Here is an 18,243-nt window from a genome sequence, read left to right as displayed (position 1 = left end):
TAACATGCTTTATTCTATTAACTCAATGTGGGAGAATTTGGCTCTTAAAATTACTGGCTTTGTGAAGTTTAGACCCTAGCTTGGTCTAGCTCTTTGTAAGTAACCTCTGCTATTCATGAATTTTTAACACTTTTCTGTAGCTACTAGAATTCTTTCCCTATAACCATGACTGTTCCTTCCAGGCTTTGCCAGTGGTTTCACATTTTTAGGACCTAAAGTACGCTGAAGATTTCCTCACTCAAATAATTTTAGGAGCCCTTGAATCCTTCTTTTTAGTGCCATTCAGCTGTAGCTGTTTGTTTGGTAGTAACTATTCCTTTTTACTCTCTTGTACAATTTACAGTTAGTTTAATTTTCTTAGAATTTTCTTTAATACAACAATTTCCCTTTTGGTTAAGTCCCTCAACTATCATGTCCCTTCATGTTAGCTTAATTGCCCTTGCTTTTTAAAGAGTAAACTGCCAACTCTTGCCTCTGTATGTTTCCAGCCTGGTGGTATCTGATCCCTTCTTTCTTCTTTCACTCCTCTGGCATAAATTCTTGCTCACAGGTCTGCGTCTCCATGTATCTTTTTCCCAGTTTACTATATCCACAAATGCCTTTCCGTAAGTAATCAAGAAAGACATAATTCTCTACCTTTGTGATTATTATTTATTTATACAAGTTATTATACTGATTATTAATGTTATACGCATTATACCATATTAATACCATGCTAATTAATAATTACTGCTCATAATAACAAGATCAAAAACAATAATAATACAGAAACCATGTGGTCAACACAGACTCCTTTAAGAGGAATGCTCATTTTCCTTGTTAAGTCAGACTGTGTGCTAAATCAGAGAGAGCTGCTTGTTTGCCACAGGTTCATGAAGAACAAGCCTGCATTCTAAGCTTCAACCTGGGACTCTCACATCTTTCCGTAGATTTTTGTCTGCCTCGTAATTGTCCGTAAGTGAATGATTGCCTGGTTGTCTAGTGCTCCTCCAGCCCCTAGACTAAGCAGCAGGGAGCCAAACTGCAGTGGCTGACAGGCAGAAAGCACCTATTAGGTTTGATGTAGAGAATAAGTCCTAGGGAGTTCCTGGGGTGCTGAGGTTTAGTGATGTGCCCAGGGCCACGTAGCCAGTGTCAAAGGATTTGAACATAGGTATTCTTGACTCCAGACCTGGCACTTTATCCACTATATGTTATGTTATTTTACTGGGATCATTTCTTTTTCTTTCTGTTTTGGGTACAGACATGTGATTCCAGTGGTGTGGACCACTACTGGTGGGGTAACTCCCTTCATTAATACAGATCTGTAATTCATCTGTAACTTAGTTGCGATGGTCTTAGTTGCTTTAGTAACCTGAGAAGTTAACTAGCTTGTCTCCTATAACATAGCTAGTGTGAGAGAGAACATTTAAATAAAGGTCTTCCTGACTCCAAGGCCACCATTTATCCACTAGACTCCACTACTTGTAGTAGAGGCAAATATAGAGAGTAAAAAAGAAAATAATACGGAAAAGCTCATTCTAAACTAAAAGCTCATATTTAGTTTTCTTAAATCATATAGTCAGAATTTTCCTTACAGGTATTGATATGTCTGTTGCTTTGGTCTGTTATTAATAGGTAATTTTAATAAAGCCTTATAAATTTGAATTTGAAGAAGTACAGGTGGTAGAAATGAAAGCAGTTTTTTAAATTAGCAAATACCACAACTGTTGACATATATGTTTGCTTTCTTTTTTTTTTTAACAGGTTTAAGCGGAAATCCTGCAGATATAGAGAGGAGGGAAGCAGTGTTTGGAAAGCACTTTATACCTCCTAAAAAGCCAAAACATTTCTTCAATTAGTATGGGAAGCATTACAAGATGTTACATTAATTATATTAGAAATTGCAGCCATAGTATCATTGGGCCTTTCTTTTTACCGGCCTCCAGAAGGGAATGATGCACGTAAGTGAACTGACCCCCAAAATTATTTAAAATGTAGTGTTACCTTTAATAAGTAATTATTACGTGGATACTGAGTGCTTTGCTAAAGAATATGAAGGAGAAGGACAGTGGGAAAGGGGCACATTTCTATTCTCCAGTTTTGAATCTTTTGAATACCAGTATTTTGACAAGAACTTAGCCACTTTGCAAGTGTTTTGTCAAATAGTTTTTTTTCCTTTTCTACTTGCTTTTATAAATATTTTGTGTGTATGAGTGTTGGTCTTCTTTATTTGATCTTTTAGGGGAATGGTAACGGTGGCAGTATGTGGCAAAGGATATGCATCTTAGTCATTTTAGGGACATAGTTCTAATTGCTTTCCAGAATGGGTGGATTAGTTCACCAACAGTGTCTTAATGTACGTATTTTCCCACAACCCTTCCAACATTTTTGTTTTTGTCAGCTTTGCCCATCTGATGGGTGCAACACGGAACCTTAGAGTTACTTTAATTTCCATTTCTCTACTTATTAATGATTTTGGACCATTTTTAAAATATGGCTATTGTTAGCTTAGAAAACTTCCTCTTTATGTCCTTTGTTTATCACTCAGTGATTCTTGTTCCTTTAAGAAATAAACTATTAGCTGTTTAAGACATTGCTTAATTTCATCATTTCAAAAAATAATTTTGTTGAAGAGATTACATTATTGATTATTTTCATGCATTATTTTATTGTGTCCCTGAATGAATACTATTACATTCCCCACAGTATTTGTCCCAAACATTCTCTTCTCTCCTCAAATCATCTGAAACTACCCTCTCCATTGTTTATAATTTACCAAATAAACTGAGGCTCTCTGTTACTAACACCCTCTTTTCTCCTATTCTGCACCTCAGATTGGCTCAACAATCTCTGTTCTTTTGCTGCAGTTTCTGAGGAAAACATGCTTTTTCTCTCTGCCAGGACCAACCCCAATACTTGTGCACTGAACCTAACTACTCCATCTTCTTTGGGAAATTGCCCCTTCAGTATCATCTTTCTCTTCCTAATCTGAAGTCTTTATCTTCTGGCTTCTTCCTTAGGGCCCACAAACATGGTCAGATCTCCTCGATGCTTAAAAATAAACCTTCACTTTACTTTACTCTGACATCTCCTCAACCTATTGTTTGATATCATTCCTATCTTTCACTCAAAAAATCCTAGAAAATCTTCCTCTTCCTCACATACTTCCTAGCCTCTTGCAATCTTAACTCAGCAAGTTTACAAACTGTTCTCTCCAAAATTACCATTAACCTCTTTCATTGCTAAATCCAGCGGCCTTTTCTCAGGCCTCTTTCTAGACTTCTCATTTGACACTGTTGACCACCCCCTCCTTGGATACTCATTCTCCAGTGAGTTTTCAAAATAATGCTCACCTACACATCTAAGTGTTCCTCTGTTGTCAGTTTCTTTTGTTGCATTGACTTCTATGTTCTGTCCTCTTGGGGGGGGAGGGGTCTAGCGTTGGACTTCTGTCTCTCTAGATTATATTAAACTCCAGTGAAATTCAGTTGTCACCTTAGGTGTAAATCCACATTTCTAGCCTCATGTCCTTCATTCCTGTCCCACATCACCATCTACCTCCTAAATATCACTCTCTAGATATCCCATAGACATTTCAAACTCAACGTGTCCAAAATAAGACTTTATTATCTTCCCAATGAACCCCACTCTGTTGACTGTATGGCAGTGTGTTTGGTCACTCAGGCTCACAAACTTGGAGTCATCCTTGACTTCACTCTCTCTCACTCCCCATTCACGTCCAGTCAGTTACCCAGTGCTGTTGATTTTATGTCCACAACACTTCTCACATTTTTGCCCTTCTCTCTGTTCAAACAGCCACCATCCTGATTAACTTGGATCATTGTAGCAGCCTACTTACTGAGTCCCTGGTTTCTTCCCTAACCAATGTATCTTCAACACTTCTATTTAGAGACCAGCCTGACCGTGTCATTCCCTTACTCAAGAATCTTAGATCACTGATGGTGTCTCTACATGGTTCAGTCCCTTCACAATTCAGGTTGAAACTGTATTTTCAGACTGATTTCACATGATCCCTCTCCTTTGCTGATGGTTCCAGACAAACTTGCTGTACCCCATATACCTCATTCCGTTTTCCACCTTTGCCTCTGCCCGCATGTCTAAAATGTATTCCCGTCTCACCTCCACCTAGCTTTTTTCACTCGGCATTAGCTTCTGTTGTCTTTTCTGATCTTCTTCAAGGTTGTTTGTTTTCTTTGTATTTATTCCATCTGTTTTCTATATGTGTTGTTTTCCTTATAGTAAAATATCCCTCTTGGAGTACAGGGACACATTTCTTTTTTCATCTTTTATCTCAGTACTCAAGCACAGTGCCTGGAACGTAGTAGGTGCTTAATAAATGATTGCTGAATGATTTCTGGAAAAAGTTGGCACAGTACAACTTCACCTTCCTTTCACCCTCTTCTCCTGCTTTAGCCTTCATTGGGATGTTTCTACTTACTCAGAGCGTACAAAAGCAGAAGAAAACTCATCATCTGGAAAGGAACAAGTGACCTAAAATGAATAGTTCTAACAGATTAAAATGTAAGAAGATAACTGGCTTTGTTGACTACAGTCATGTTATTATGTTTAGTGAAAAAACAATCTTATCAAAGGTTCTATTCATCATGTCAGTTAAGTTGTACACTGTCTCTTCCCCATTTCTTCCTATATGCTACTGCCAGGTTAAAGCCAAGGCAGTGTCATTACTAGAAAATTACAAAGAAATTGGGCAGGAATGAGTCTTTTGAAGCAGGAATGCTCTACCTCTCCCATTTTCTTTTTAAGCATTGTGTTCTCAAGTTATATTAGTCCCAAATAACTGACTCATAGCCTTCCTTGCCATATTCTTAAGATCTTGGAAGCATACTAGAAGCCTAGTCAAGAGGGTGCTCAGAAATAACGAAATCATAGGGTTAAGGCATGAAGGGACCTTAGGAGACATCTCATTGATGCCTAACTTGAGGTTGGGCTGAGAAGTGGGAAACTTGAAACAGAAGTCAGAAAATATGGTACTTTCCCCAGGTAGATTGCATTCTATTTGAGGATTACTTTGCTACGAAATTGTTCCTTTACATCAATCTGTAATCTTAACTCTGTGTTGGACCCACACAACTGGTCCTCTTTCTGCTCTTTGTGGTCAGAATGATCCTCATGACAAACCTGCTGGTATTTGAAAACTGTGGTCATGACCCCTCTGTGTCTTCTCAGCTCTGGGTTGAATATCTCTGATTCCTTTAACCAGTGCTCATGGCATGGTTTTAAGTGCTTTTACCATCTTGACTGTCCTCTTCTGGATGTGTTCTACGTTGTTAATGTCCCATCTGAAATATGATATATCAAACCTGACACTTTGAGATAACATCTGAACTGGGTCAGTTATAGTAGAAACTTCCCCTTTCCTCATTATGATCACTGCTTTGATTAATGCAGCCTAAATCACTTTTAACTGTCATTAACATATTTAATTGACATACTGTCTGTCTTCAAGTCTTGGATAAAAATATTAATCCTACTCTTTGAATCAGGCAACCAGCTAGTTCCATATCCAGTTAATTGAATCTCTCTGTCTTGTCCACAGGGATCTCAGAGGAGTCTTTGTCATGTGCCTTGCTACTGTCTAACTAGACTGTGTCTGGGGCATGTGGTCTACTAGTAACCCTGTCAGAAAAGGAATTTGGGTTGGCCTGGAGTCACTTTATTGACAAACCCACACTTGCTAATGTTCCTCTTTCTGAGTGCTCACAAATCATCCTTTTAATAGCCCTTCCTAGGATTTTGACTAGAATGTCAGGTTCACTGGCCTGACATTTCTCAGGAATCCATGTTTTAAAAACCACATGAAATTCTTCAGTCCTGGCACCCTTCTCCTGTTCTCCATGGCTTGGCAAAAGATTGTTATCAGTGCTGCAACGGTTCTATGCATAAGCTCTGTTTCAAGGATCCTGGTGTGCAAATGTTAGGAACAGGTGATTAGAACTCATAGAAGAGGGCTAGGAGTTACCTTACTGTCGTTTCTTCACTTAGCTTGATTTTCATTTGTCTCTCACCTCTCTTCTGTTCTGTCCTGCCAAATTTTAGGATACTTCTCTTTGATAGAGATGACAGAAGCCAAGTAACAGTTCAGTAGTTCTCCATGTTCATGATCCATTACCATTTTCCCATCCCATCCAAACCTCCATCGTCACAAAACTTTAAAAAATCCGCATTATTGTCCATACCATTATTCACAAGCCTTGGTTCCTGCCCAGCGTTGATCTTCTTGATGGAATACTTACAGGATTTCTCTCATTCTTGATGTTGTTCCCCCTTACCATGAAAAATTTTTTTTCTAACCTCTGCCCCGCAGATTTTCACCATGCAGTCACCTTGGTTTCATTAGCCACTTCCTCTGCTCCAGGCCCTACTCTTCCAACTCTCAGTCACTTTCATTATCAAAATGATTCTTGAGAATCTCTTGTCTGTCTCGTGAGCTGGATTAAATACAACATATAGGAAGCAAGAGGTTAAGAGCTCTAGGCAGCCCTAATAAATATGAAGTGTAGACAGCACCTGGTCACTGACTTCTGGAGGGATGACACAACCACAGATAACTTTGTTAATACGTTGGCAAAATACAAAGCACAGTTCTTACCAGCTAGGGGATAGTATTATGAAGACTTTGTTTAGAAGCTAGATGGGGATTTTAATGGACATTTAGGGATTTATCAGGCAATGATCAAAATAGAGGGAGGACATTGCAGGCAGTGACATTTAATTCCCTTTTAGATCTTCAGATAATTGGGTGATCTCCCAGCTTTTTGAAAATCTGCTTTCTTCAAGTAGATACGAACTTACCCAGCACTGTCCTCCAAATCCTCTGTGCTCTAACAACACAATCACTTTCACCAAGTGGGTGTATATTTTCTACTTTACCAGTTCAGTTCTTTCTTGGTCCAAGCTAATTTCTTTGCTTTTCAAAAATAGTATTAGCAGGCCAATCCAGGAATACCTTTAGCAGAGACTTGGACTTGATGCTTGGGGTGTTGAAATGCCCTATCAACATAACATTCAGTTTCTATGCCAGCTTTCTGATTTGTATCAAGAGGTCATCATTTTTTCTCTGCCTAGGCATTCTGATAAAGTCTCATCACATCTCATTTCATCCTCTTACCCAGATTCCCTCCAGCATACTTCCTTCTCAGGAGGTCCAAAACTACCCTGTTTAAGAGGCAGCAGGATACAGATTTCAGATTTGACCCCAACCCTGAAGTGACCATGGCTTTTTAACTTCAGAGCTTCAGTTTCCTCATCTTTAAAATGGAGATAATACCTTGCCTACCTAATGAGTTTGTCATGAGAGTCAGATGAGATTATCTAAAAGTGTTTTCTAACCTCCAGTGCTATTTTATAATTCTGAGGCCCTCCTTTCTTTCTTCAGTGTGTTGAAAACTATGAATTGAAAAATATACGTGATGAAGTAGTTTGAAGTAAGCATCAACAGAACTTCTTCAAAGTCTCAGACTTGTGCAGCTGCTGGAGTGAAACTATCACATCTTGAGCACCACAGAATAGAAATGAATTTCAAATGAAACAACATAATGCCTGGCACAGGGCTCATAACAAAGTAGTAGCTGCCAAATCTGAGGGGGCCTTGCAGAGATTGAGACCAATTTTTTAAATATTTTTAGAAAAAAATAGACATCATTATAATTAAATGTTAATTCTTTGGAGCAGTTAGGTGGCGCAGTGAATAGAGCTCTTGGAGTCAGGAGGACCTGAGTTCAAATCCAGCCTCAGACACTTAACACTTACTAGCTGTGTGACAGTGGGCAAATCACTTAACCCTGATTGCCTAAGCCAAAAAAAAAAAGTTTAATTCTTTAAAATGCAGATACTTCTGTGGCACATGTTATAAAATAATCTCTTATTATCAGCTTTCATCATTTTTTGAAGGCTCTTCCATTTTTGTTGACGTAGTAGGGAGCCACTGGATTTTCTTGGATTTGAAAACCCTTCTCTTGGCATTGTGGAGGACTGACTGAACTGGTGAGAAACTCAAGGCAGAGAGACCAATTCAAGGAAAGTTTTTGCAATAGTTTAGGTGAGAGGTGATGAAGGCATGAACACCATCATAGGACGTGGGGGCAGAAGTGGTAATATTGGGAAACTAATTAAATGTGCAAAGCAAAGGAGACTTTAGAGTGGAAGATAATGCTTAGGTTAGAAGCCTGGGAAACTGGAAGAATAGTGGACCTTTTCACAGAAATGGAGAAGTTTGAAAGGCATAGATAATGAGTTCTGTTTTGGACATATTGTGCTTGAGATGTCTATGGGACATCCCTTTTGAAATATCCAGTTGGCAGTCGGTAGTAGTAGACTGAATCTCTCGGAGACACTGATGGATATATAAATCTGTGAGTAATCTGCAGAGGGATGATAATTGGATCCATGGGAGCTGATAGTATAGATATGATAGAAATAGTATAGAGAGAAGAATATGTAGATCAGAGCCTTGGGAAACACCTACAGTTAGAGACCAATGGTATAGATTAGGAACCAACAAAGGAGACTGAGAAGGAGCTGTCCCAGAGGTAGGAGAACCAGCAGAGAGTAAAGAGGATCCAGGAGACAAGGGGTCAGTAATGTCAGCTGTAGCAGAGGTCCAAAAGGTTGGGCTAGGAAAAGACCATCAGATGTGATAATTAAGGTGGCTGGTGACACGAGAGCATTTTCTGTTGAGTAATAGGTTAGAAAGGTGAATAGAGGGTCAGTGAATGAGAGAAGTGGAGGCAGCAAGCATGAGTTTTTTTGGAGTTTGGCTGAGAAAGGGAGGAGAAAAATAGGGGAAGTTTTGAGGGAGAGATAGTATTTAGTTGGGCCTTTGTTTTGTTTAAGATAGAGAAGATTTGGGCATGTTTGAAGGTGGTAGGAAAGGAGCCAGTAGATAAGCAGAGGTTGAAGGTTAGAAAGATGGGATAGTTGGGGTGGTAATCTGCTGGAGAATGGGAAGAGAAGACATCAAGGGCGCAGACAGAGGAGTTGACTTTGGCAAGGAGGAAGGCCATTTCATTTCAAAGACTAGGGAAAAGGAAAAGAATGGGTGATAATGTTAAGGGGTTTGGAAAAATGGGGAAAGAGGGAGCTCAGGTGGAATGGACTCAGTTTTCTCTGTAAAGTGTGAGATCCTGGGAGAGGGGCGAGACATTTGAGAAGGAAAGTTTGGAATAGCTCCTGTTGGAGAGTCACCAAATACATTTTTTGTTGTTCAGTCATTTCTGTCATTTCTATCTAACTCTTTGTGACCCCATTTAGGATTTTCTTGGCAGAGATACTGGAGTGGTTTGCCATTTCCTTCTCCAGCTCCCTTTACAGATGAGGAAACAGGCAAACTTGCCCAGGGTCACACAACTAGTAAGTGTCTTGATGCTGAATTTAAACTGAGAAAGATGAATCTTCCTGACTCCAAGCCTGGCACTGCACCGCCTAGCTGCCCGTACAAGAATAAATTAGATGGGAATAAAAGGATTGCTTTGCTGCAGGGAGAGCTCAATTGAAGTTGGATCACCTGAAGAAGTTAGGCTGTTTCCGTATTACTTGACATGCATCTAATTTGATTTTCATAAGAAGACTGTGTGTTGGTAGTAAACTGTTGTTCGCTTCATAAAGTTGAGGACCTTAAAGCCAGAGACTTCACTGATTTCCCCAAGGTTACACAGCCAGGTCAGTGGGGCCTAGGGTTTAGATCCAGATCATCTAATTCAATGTCCAGTAAAAATTGTCTTCAGAATCAGTTAACAGGAGCGTACTCTTTTGACATTCAGTTAGTCCAGTTGTATAATCTGAGTTGCATATGTGAATATGTAGATTGAAACCTGATTTAGTGTGTGTTTCTGAGTAGCTAGGTGCTGCTAGAGGAAATTACCCCAAAAAAGCAGTGTTTGAGCCCAGGGTGGACTTTTCTGTCAACCTTCTACTGGTCCTCACTCTGCTGTAGGACAATACTTATATTCAACTTGTAATGATTCTCCTGTTGCCCACAGAGGTTATTTCTAGATTATCATCTTTCTTTTAGCTCTTATCCTTCATTTCAGCAGAGATTTTACTTTATACTTATTGAGATGGAATCTGGTCCAAAATAAATTCCCTCAGTGCTCTTCAGTTTTGTTTTTTTTTTGTTTGTTTTTTTGCCTTCCCTTCAAATCTCCCATAGGATCAATTAAACCTTCTTGCTAAAGCTAACCACTCACCTGTGCACTTTATCATCTTTCTCATGACTTTTCACTACTCCTTCTTGACTGTTCAAACAAAAAACCCCATCTCTTGACCTTCTCTGCCCCTCTCCTCCCTGCATTACTTCTGTCCCCTCACTCACTCTTCAGACATCTACAATTTGGCTTCCGTCACTACACTCTACAAGGACGGCTCTTCTCATCAAATCCCACTGGCGTTCATACTTCCTGACTAGTCTATAGTACCCATTGCTGACCTCAACCATCTTGGTCCTCTGCTGAAAGGACCTGCTATCTCTAAAGTAACATATAGTCTGTATTGCGCTTTCTTTGGTTTTTTTAGGCATTACGAATTTGTGGACAGAGAGCCACCGTCCAGTCAGGAAAGACCAGGTTGAAATCCCATCTCACACATATACCTGGCCCTTCAAGTAAACACTAGGCAGCTCTGTGACTGTACATTAGAAAAGAAGATGCCAGCCTGCTTGGCTAAAAGGAGTTTTCTCAGCTAAGAGTTCTGTATATCAGGGAAATCCCGGGTCTAGACCCTTTTCTTTTTAGCTCTTTAATATGGGTGAGCACAGCTAAGTGGAGTTTCCTATGCCATGGCCTGGGCCTGTTACTATTAACTATGTGCACACATTTGGGCTGGGCTTGGACAGCCGGGCTTCAAGCCTTGCTCTGACATAGGCAAGCCATGTGACCCTCAGTTATGCTGAACCTCTGACCCCAGGGCAGAGAAGGGAACATTCTACCAATCTGAAGAAGTTCCTTTCCAGGAGCTCACTTTTGTGGGGTTTTTTGTTTTTTTATATCTTGTTTCCACAATTTAAAAATACAGTTGCCAAGATCTGGGGATTTGTCTCTTTCTCTATTTCCTTTTTTGTGTCCTTATGATACTATACTAATAATAGGAAAGTAATAAATTTTCAGAGAATGCTTTTTTCTTTAAACATTGTGATTAGTATAGAATATCAAACTACCAAAAATATTCCCACCCTAGCTTATTTCCTAGACTAGGGACTGTGTTTTGCCTTTTTTTGTATACCTAGCATTTAACAGTGCTTGGCACATAGTAAGAGCTTAAAAATAATAATAATAATAATAACAATAGCAAAAAATTACTTAGCACTCACAGTGTGCAAGGCACTGTGCTAAACACTTTACAGCTATTATCTCATTTGATCCTCCCAACAACCTTGGAAGTTAGGTGCTGTTGTTCCCATTTTACAGTTGAGAAACCTGAGGCAGACAGAGGTTAAGTTACACAGCCAGGAACTGAGGCAGGATTTGAACTCGGGTCTTCCTGATTCTAGGCCTGGTGCTCTGCACTGTGGTTTCCCCTAGCTGCCTCAATTTCTTTACTAACCTATAGCCATGGTAACAGCACCCATTGGTTTTGCTTTTCTTGATGCTTTTCCTTCCGTATAGTTTGTGGAGAAGTTTCTGTTGGGGAAGAAGAAGGCGAAGGTGAAACTGGCTGGATTGAAGGAGCTGCCATCCTTTTGTCAGTAGTGTGTGTTGTGTTAGTGACGGCTTTCAACGACTGGAGTAAAGAGAAGCAGTTCCGAGGTCTGCAGAGTCGCATTGAGCAAGAGCAGAAGTTCACGGTCATCAGAGGGGGACAAGTCATTCAGATCCCGGTAGCTGACATTACTGTTGGGGACATTGCTCAAGTGAAATATGGTGAGTACCCTAGGAGAACGAGTGCATCAGCCCTGACCTTGGGGTCCTGATCTCATCTACAGCACACCCCTTCTTTGATGTTCTAGGTGATCTTCTTCCAGCCGATGGTATACTTATTCAAGGAAATGATCTCAAAATTGATGAAAGCTCACTGACTGGAGAATCTGATCATGTTAAGAAGACGTTGGATAAAGATCCCTTGCTTTTATCAGGTCTGCATTCTCTATGAAAGCTATGTAAATTAGAAATTGTATGATGATAACATTAAACTGTCATGATTTAAAAGGCAGTGTAGCCTAGTGAGGACAGGTTGGCCACAGAGTCAGGAAAACGTGAGTTCAAGCTACTTGATCTCTCAAGGCCCAGCACAGCTCTAAAGAATCCATCGAAGAAGAGTAATTGATCAGCATTGGATAAGCAGTTAACGAACATTTCTGGGTCTACTGTGGGCTTGACATTAAGGATACCAGTATGAAACACAAAACAATCACTACTCTCAGGGGGTTGAGATAACGTCCTATCCAGGGAAACCACATATACAGAATAGGGTAGTTAAACAGGGAAATCCTAGCATGTGGTGTGTGACGGGGTCAGCTGCAGGTGGAAAGTGGGGCATGCTTGAACCATATCTTAAAGGAAGCGTGAAGGATTCTGGATGCCCAGGAGATAGCCACTGCAAAGGCACCAAGATGAAAGATGGGGGCTGTGTTTGAGGAACAGAGAGAAGGTAGGGTGGGGTGAGGATGTGAGGAGGAATGCCCTACACTGATCATAGGCCAAGTCCAGAAATAATTATCTAAAAAAAATTTTAACCTCTTGTAAGTCTTTATACTTTTCTCTTCATTTTTGGACCTGTTGTATTTGAGTGTCTAAAAATGAATCTATCCAATTAAGCAAATTCAACACTTATTTTAAGCATATTCTGGGATTATGGAGACAAAAGACTGAGCAGTCTTTGCCTTAAGGAAGCTTAGGACAGTTGAAACATAAAAAGAAAGCTGATGCAAAGGAGAGATACAAAGTATTTACAAAGTTGAATGAAGGTAAGATCTTTCAAGATGGTGGGATAAAGGAAGGTTTGCATGAATGAGATGGCATTTGAGTTGGGTGTTTGGGGAAAAAAAGATAATTCAATTCAATAATCATTTATTAAATGCTGTATATCAGACCCCATACTACGTGTTAGAGCAGGCACAAAGACAACAATAAAAGTTCCTTCCTTCCCGGAGCTTCTATCAGGTTCTGCTGCAGAAGGATTTTCCATCTCAGCAGTGGAGCTGGTCCATTCCAGCTCTGGGGGGTGGGCTGATGAGGTGGCTGCACCCATGTTGGGCCTGTCCTAAATGCCCAGCTGAGTTCCATGGTGTTCTCCTAGAGGCATCAGCACAGAGCCACAGCAGGCTTTTGAACAGGGCAATCGGCGTTATGGCGTTCAGGAGATTGATTGTTGTGTGGTGTATAGAATTGTAATTTGAGAGAGATGCTGAAGGTTTATGAATTTAGGAGGATTTTGTACTAGTTAAGTATAAGGAGGTATTAAATCTTTGGCATCTCAATAGAATGTAGGCTTCTTGAGAGAACAGATTGTTTTTCTTCTTTCTTTTTCTTTTTTAATTTGTATCCCCAGAGCAGCCTCAGACAAAGCCTGATACTTAATGAGTGCTTGTTGCTTGGCTGAGTGTGGGTTGGGGAGGACCGAGGCCAGATTGCAAATGTCTGAGGAGTAGAGAGGGGGTGAAGAATTGGCAGCTTCTCTGTAAATATGAGCAGTGAATGAGGGAGACTGATCCAGGGTGATAACTTGGTCAGGGGAGAAAGATCAAGGGGGTGTTTTGTTTTATTTTTTTTATTTATTTCTTATTTGCTTTGGGGAAGTATGTTTAGAGACTCAAGACAAGGGAAGGCTGCCAGCAGAGGGGAGAGGGATGGATCAACTGTATGAGCTCTTAGATGATTACTCAGAATGGGAGCCTTTAATCACAGATTTAGAGCTATCAAAGACCTCTCTCTCCACACATCAGGTCTACCACTCTCCCCATTCATTTTGCAGATGAAGAAAGTTGATAGTAAGTGATTATTAACTTGAAAACAGTTTATTTCTTTGGAATCACTTTCCTGATATACATAGGGATAGATAGATAATTCGTTGTATATGTATAACTTATTCCACAGATATTTACCAGACATCTAGAATTGACAGTGTTACTTGGATCAAAGCAATAAAAATTGCTGAACTGTTTGTACTTCAACATTTCTATTTATCCTTTTATACAAAGAGTATTGTATCTGCCGTTAATTTTTGTGTCTAACAGAAATGAAGTTTAAGTAATTGGAAAACTATATCACCATTGAAATAAGTGTCTAGTTTGAAAGTACTTTGAATAATTTACCTCTGTTTCATAAAAACTTCTTAGGAATTGAGTGCCTACTTTTGAGAGCTTTATCTTGATTACTCGTCTGTGAAAATCTTTAGTAATTACATTTTCTTCATTTTTAGTAAAACATTAGTTTAACAGTTCTTATTTAATAGCATCAACTGTACAATGAAGAAACTAGATTTTATGTTGTTGCAGGTACCCATGTGATGGAAGGCTCTGGAAGAATGGTAGTTACTGCTGTGGGTGTGAACTCCCAAACTGGAATTATTTTTACCTTACTTGGGGCTGGAGGTGAAGAAGAAGAAAAGAAAGATGAAAAGAAAAAAGAAAAGAAAAGTAAATACAGTACTTTGATTCCTTAAAAAAAACCTTTTTATATTTGAAAATAGTTGCAGGATTTATTTTTTAAATTGTTATAGCAGACATGAAGAAAAAATTTGTTAAATTGCCTTTTTAGTATTTATGTTCTATAAAATGCACAGTACTTTCTTTTGAATATAGAACTGAGGAACAGTCCATTAAACGTTTTAATATGAAAGAGGTTTGGAGGAAGGGCAGGGAGAGTAAAGATGTTTTGACCAAACACCAAGACCAACACCGCTCTCCAACCCTTAGGCCCATTCCTCCTTGTGTCCCTCTGATTGTCCCCACAGTCATCCTTTCTGTCCTTAATCTTTAGTCTTTCCCTGTTTACTGATCCCTTCCCTGTTGCCCATAGGTCTTCCCAGGCCATTAAAAAGCCCTCACCTGACCTTCTTCTCTCCCCTCGCTTCACGCCCCTCCCTCCCACCCCACGTTGTCATGCTGTCTGGGCTCACTTTTCATTGCCAATAAGCTGTCTGCTTTCATTGCTTGTACTTCCGTTCTTCTCACTTCTCACCTGCCCCTTGCTGTTTGGCTTCAGACTTCATCGTTCAGCTGTGAAACTGCTACTTCCAGAGTTACCAGTGATCCTGATGCCAACTCTCTTGGCCTTTTCCCAGTCCTTATTTTTCTTGTCTTCTCTGCTTTTTTGTTTGTTTGTTTTGCTGTTGACCACCCTCCCTTTCTGAATGTCCTCTCCTCTCTTTGTTCTCATAACACCCCTCTCTCTTTTCCTCCTATCTACCTGAGTACTCCATAGTTGACTTTGCTAAATCTTTGACTATGAACAGTAAGATGACCGATTTGGTTGGACCGTGTGGCAATGACAGTAGTAAAGATCGAAGGGCTTCAGGTGCAAACCAGGGAGCTTATATTTGATCCTTGAGGTGACTGGAAGCCACTGGAGCTTGAAAGAGGAGTGACCTGCCAGGCTTCATGTTTTAAGAAAGTAACTTGAGCACCCCCTGGAAGGTGAACTGGGGAGAGACTTCAGTAAAGAGATTGCTGAAGGAAAGAGGAATGCATGAGCCCATCCTAATCTGCATTACATTGTTTGTTTATCCTTTGATCCCTATTACCTTATTTTTTTGGAATGTTAATAAAAGACCTGGGTTTGAATTCTGCCTCTGTGCTACCTTAGACAAATCATTTCGCTTCTCAAAGTTGTATTTCCTCATCTGTAAAATAAGATTAGATTACATAGTTTCTGAGATCCTTTTTGATTCCTGGGGAAGTCTCAGAGCTTTGGCTTAACAGTGGCAGCTCAAATTCATTGTGAAGCCAGTAACTGTATTTTGAGAAATCAAAAATGAAAACTGCCCAAAGAAGGAAGGAGCTATTGAAACATGCTATATAGGGGAAGCTAGGTGGTGTAGTGGATAGAGCATCAGCCCTGGATTCAGGAGGACCTGAGTTCAAATGTGGCCTCAGACATATAACACTTACTAGCTGTGTGACCCTGGGCAAGTCACTTAACCCCATTGCCTAACCAAAAAGCAAAAAAAAAAAAAAACCAAAAAAAAAAACCGTGCTATATAATGCACAGAAGAGAACAGAAGTTATTTCCTAAGGAATCACACACAAGCAGGGCAGTTTTGAAAATAACAGGGAATTTGTTTTTTTTTTTAAAGCAAGCTGTGGAATAAACAGTATCCTCTACAGTCTATTTAATGCTCTTGTCTCCCTATTAAAATTATTATAGGTTCTTTTTGCTGTTAAATTCAGAATTTTTTTAAAGAAAAGAATCATTTAATTTTTTTTATTGGAATTGTTTAGCCATCTCTGACTTACAACCTTAACAATTGTTGTTAAGTTAATATGTAATCAACTATGGCAGTAAAATATTGGGTTTTTGTGCCATTTTAAGTTATGGTAATTAAAATATTGATCAGCCTACAGTCAGCATAGGCTAGGTAAGTGGAAGGAGCACCAGGTTGGGATTTACAGATTCTGAGTTAGTTTCTTGACTGGGTGTTTGACTTCAGAAAAGACTGTGCCCTTCTGGGTTCCAGTGTCCTGATCTATAGTTAGAACAATTTGAATTAGATGATTTCTAAGGTCCCTTCTAGCTCTTTCATAATTATCCATGTTATTAGACTTCTAGAAATACAAGTATACATACACTACAGAATATTTCTACAACATATGAAAGAAATAATGTAGACTGTCCAAAACTTGTAAAGAGTGTGAGGAATTATAGAGAACCAAATATTATGTTCAAATATTATATTTTCATTATTCAAATGTGAATGACCATGCGGGTCAATCATAATTAGCAAAATGCCATAAGTAAGCCATAAAGCAAAATATACTACTACTGTTATTAACGTAATAATGCTACTATAGGAAGAATTTTAAATTACCATTTGATAAGTTCATGTTTACAAATACTACTTTTTCAAAAGCTGACTTCTCTTTTTTTCCCTTACAGATAAGAAACAAGATGGAACTGTTGAGAACCGCAACAAAGGTAAACTTAGAAGCATAATACTACCAAGTAGTTAGCTGCCTTTTAGGAATTTAGGAATGCAGTTGCTTTATGTAAAAAATCTCAACCGGCCTAGTGTCTCTTCTGCTTACCTTCTTGGCTCAAAAACAGCACCTATAATAAGACATGCAGCGGTCAACAATGTATCTTAGCCACCACATTGCTGATAATGGGGTCAACAAAGGCTATGGTTTTTGAAGTAGTTGGTGTGTCCTTTGCCAAAGCCTTGTGACTTATCTACTTGGCTCCATCAGCGTAAATATGTTTCTGATAGTTAACGTTTTGTAACTTCACCCTTAGGATATTTGACTCCACCCAATTTTGAACTGATCTATCCTTTATTACTTTTCACCTGCATATTTCTTGCCCTCTTACCATATACTCTTCCCAGCCTGTGAATCATCTTCCTTGGGCGTAACCCCCTCTCACCCTAGGCTGCTGAGCATTATTAGAAGAATTTGGGCTGGTTTCACACATCCAAAATTCATGAGATACACCTTACCTGTACGCTCGATTCTGTTCATCAGTCCTTCTCTGATCTTAATCTCATTTCTGTACACCTAATCAAAAAGAGTTTTCCAAACCTTTTCTAAATTGTATTTTTTAAATTCTGAATGGAAGCATGAAAAAAGAGCTTTTTTTCATATACACAGGAGAACACAAGGAAGAGGATTATACATGAAGCCAGGAATTTCTACTTTATATCACTTAATTCCACACATTTCTTTGGAAATTTCCTTGTTCTTCTGAACTTCTTTCTGTACATTTTTGTAAACTGCTTCAGGGGTCTTTTGAAGAAATCCCTAAAAGGAAAAAAAAAACCTTAAATTCCTACAGTGGACATTTCCACAAACAACAGTCTCTGTATTTTGGGTCCAGCCCTCTCTGACTGCAAGGGAGTGGCAGACTTCGTCATAGGCCCTCAGTGGCTACACATCACTTTGGTCAGTGTCAGTCTTTCAGAGTTGTTTTTCTGTACAGTGTTGTCATTGCATAAATTATTCTCCTTCTTCTACTCCCTTCGTTATCTGCATCAGATCATATTCCAAAGATTCTATGAAATTGTCTCTTTCATCATTTCTTATGGCACAATACTGTTCATCACATTCATATATCATAGTTTCTTCAGACATTCTAA

The 18,243-nt window shown here is 39.3% G+C and overlaps 1 protein-coding gene across 1 annotated transcript in view; it reads left to right on the top strand.

Annotated features, from left to right (window-relative positions):
- ATP2B1 (ATPase plasma membrane Ca2+ transporting 1) overlaps positions 1-18,243 on the top strand; it is a 67,162-nt gene that overhangs the window by 12,125 nt on the left and 36,794 nt on the right. The window contains 6 exon segments of the mRNA XM_020993513.2: positions 1,747-1,821; positions 1,824-1,943; positions 11,622-11,876; positions 11,963-12,088; positions 14,450-14,590; positions 17,049-17,087. Of these exon segments, the coding sequence (XP_020849172.1) occupies positions 1,747-1,821; positions 1,824-1,943; positions 11,622-11,876; positions 11,963-12,088; positions 14,450-14,590; positions 17,049-17,087 (756 nt within the window).

The sequence above is a fragment of the Phascolarctos cinereus genome, unplaced genomic scaffold, assembly GCF_003287225.1.
Source record: "Phascolarctos cinereus isolate Bilbo 61053 unplaced genomic scaffold, phaCin_HiC Scaffold_1;HRSCAF=81, whole genome shotgun sequence".
NCBI classification, from domain to species: Eukaryota; Metazoa; Chordata; class Mammalia; order Diprotodontia; family Phascolarctidae; genus Phascolarctos; species Phascolarctos cinereus.
Note: the sequence above shows the minus strand (reverse complement) of the source record. Positions and strands in the feature narration are given on the sequence as shown.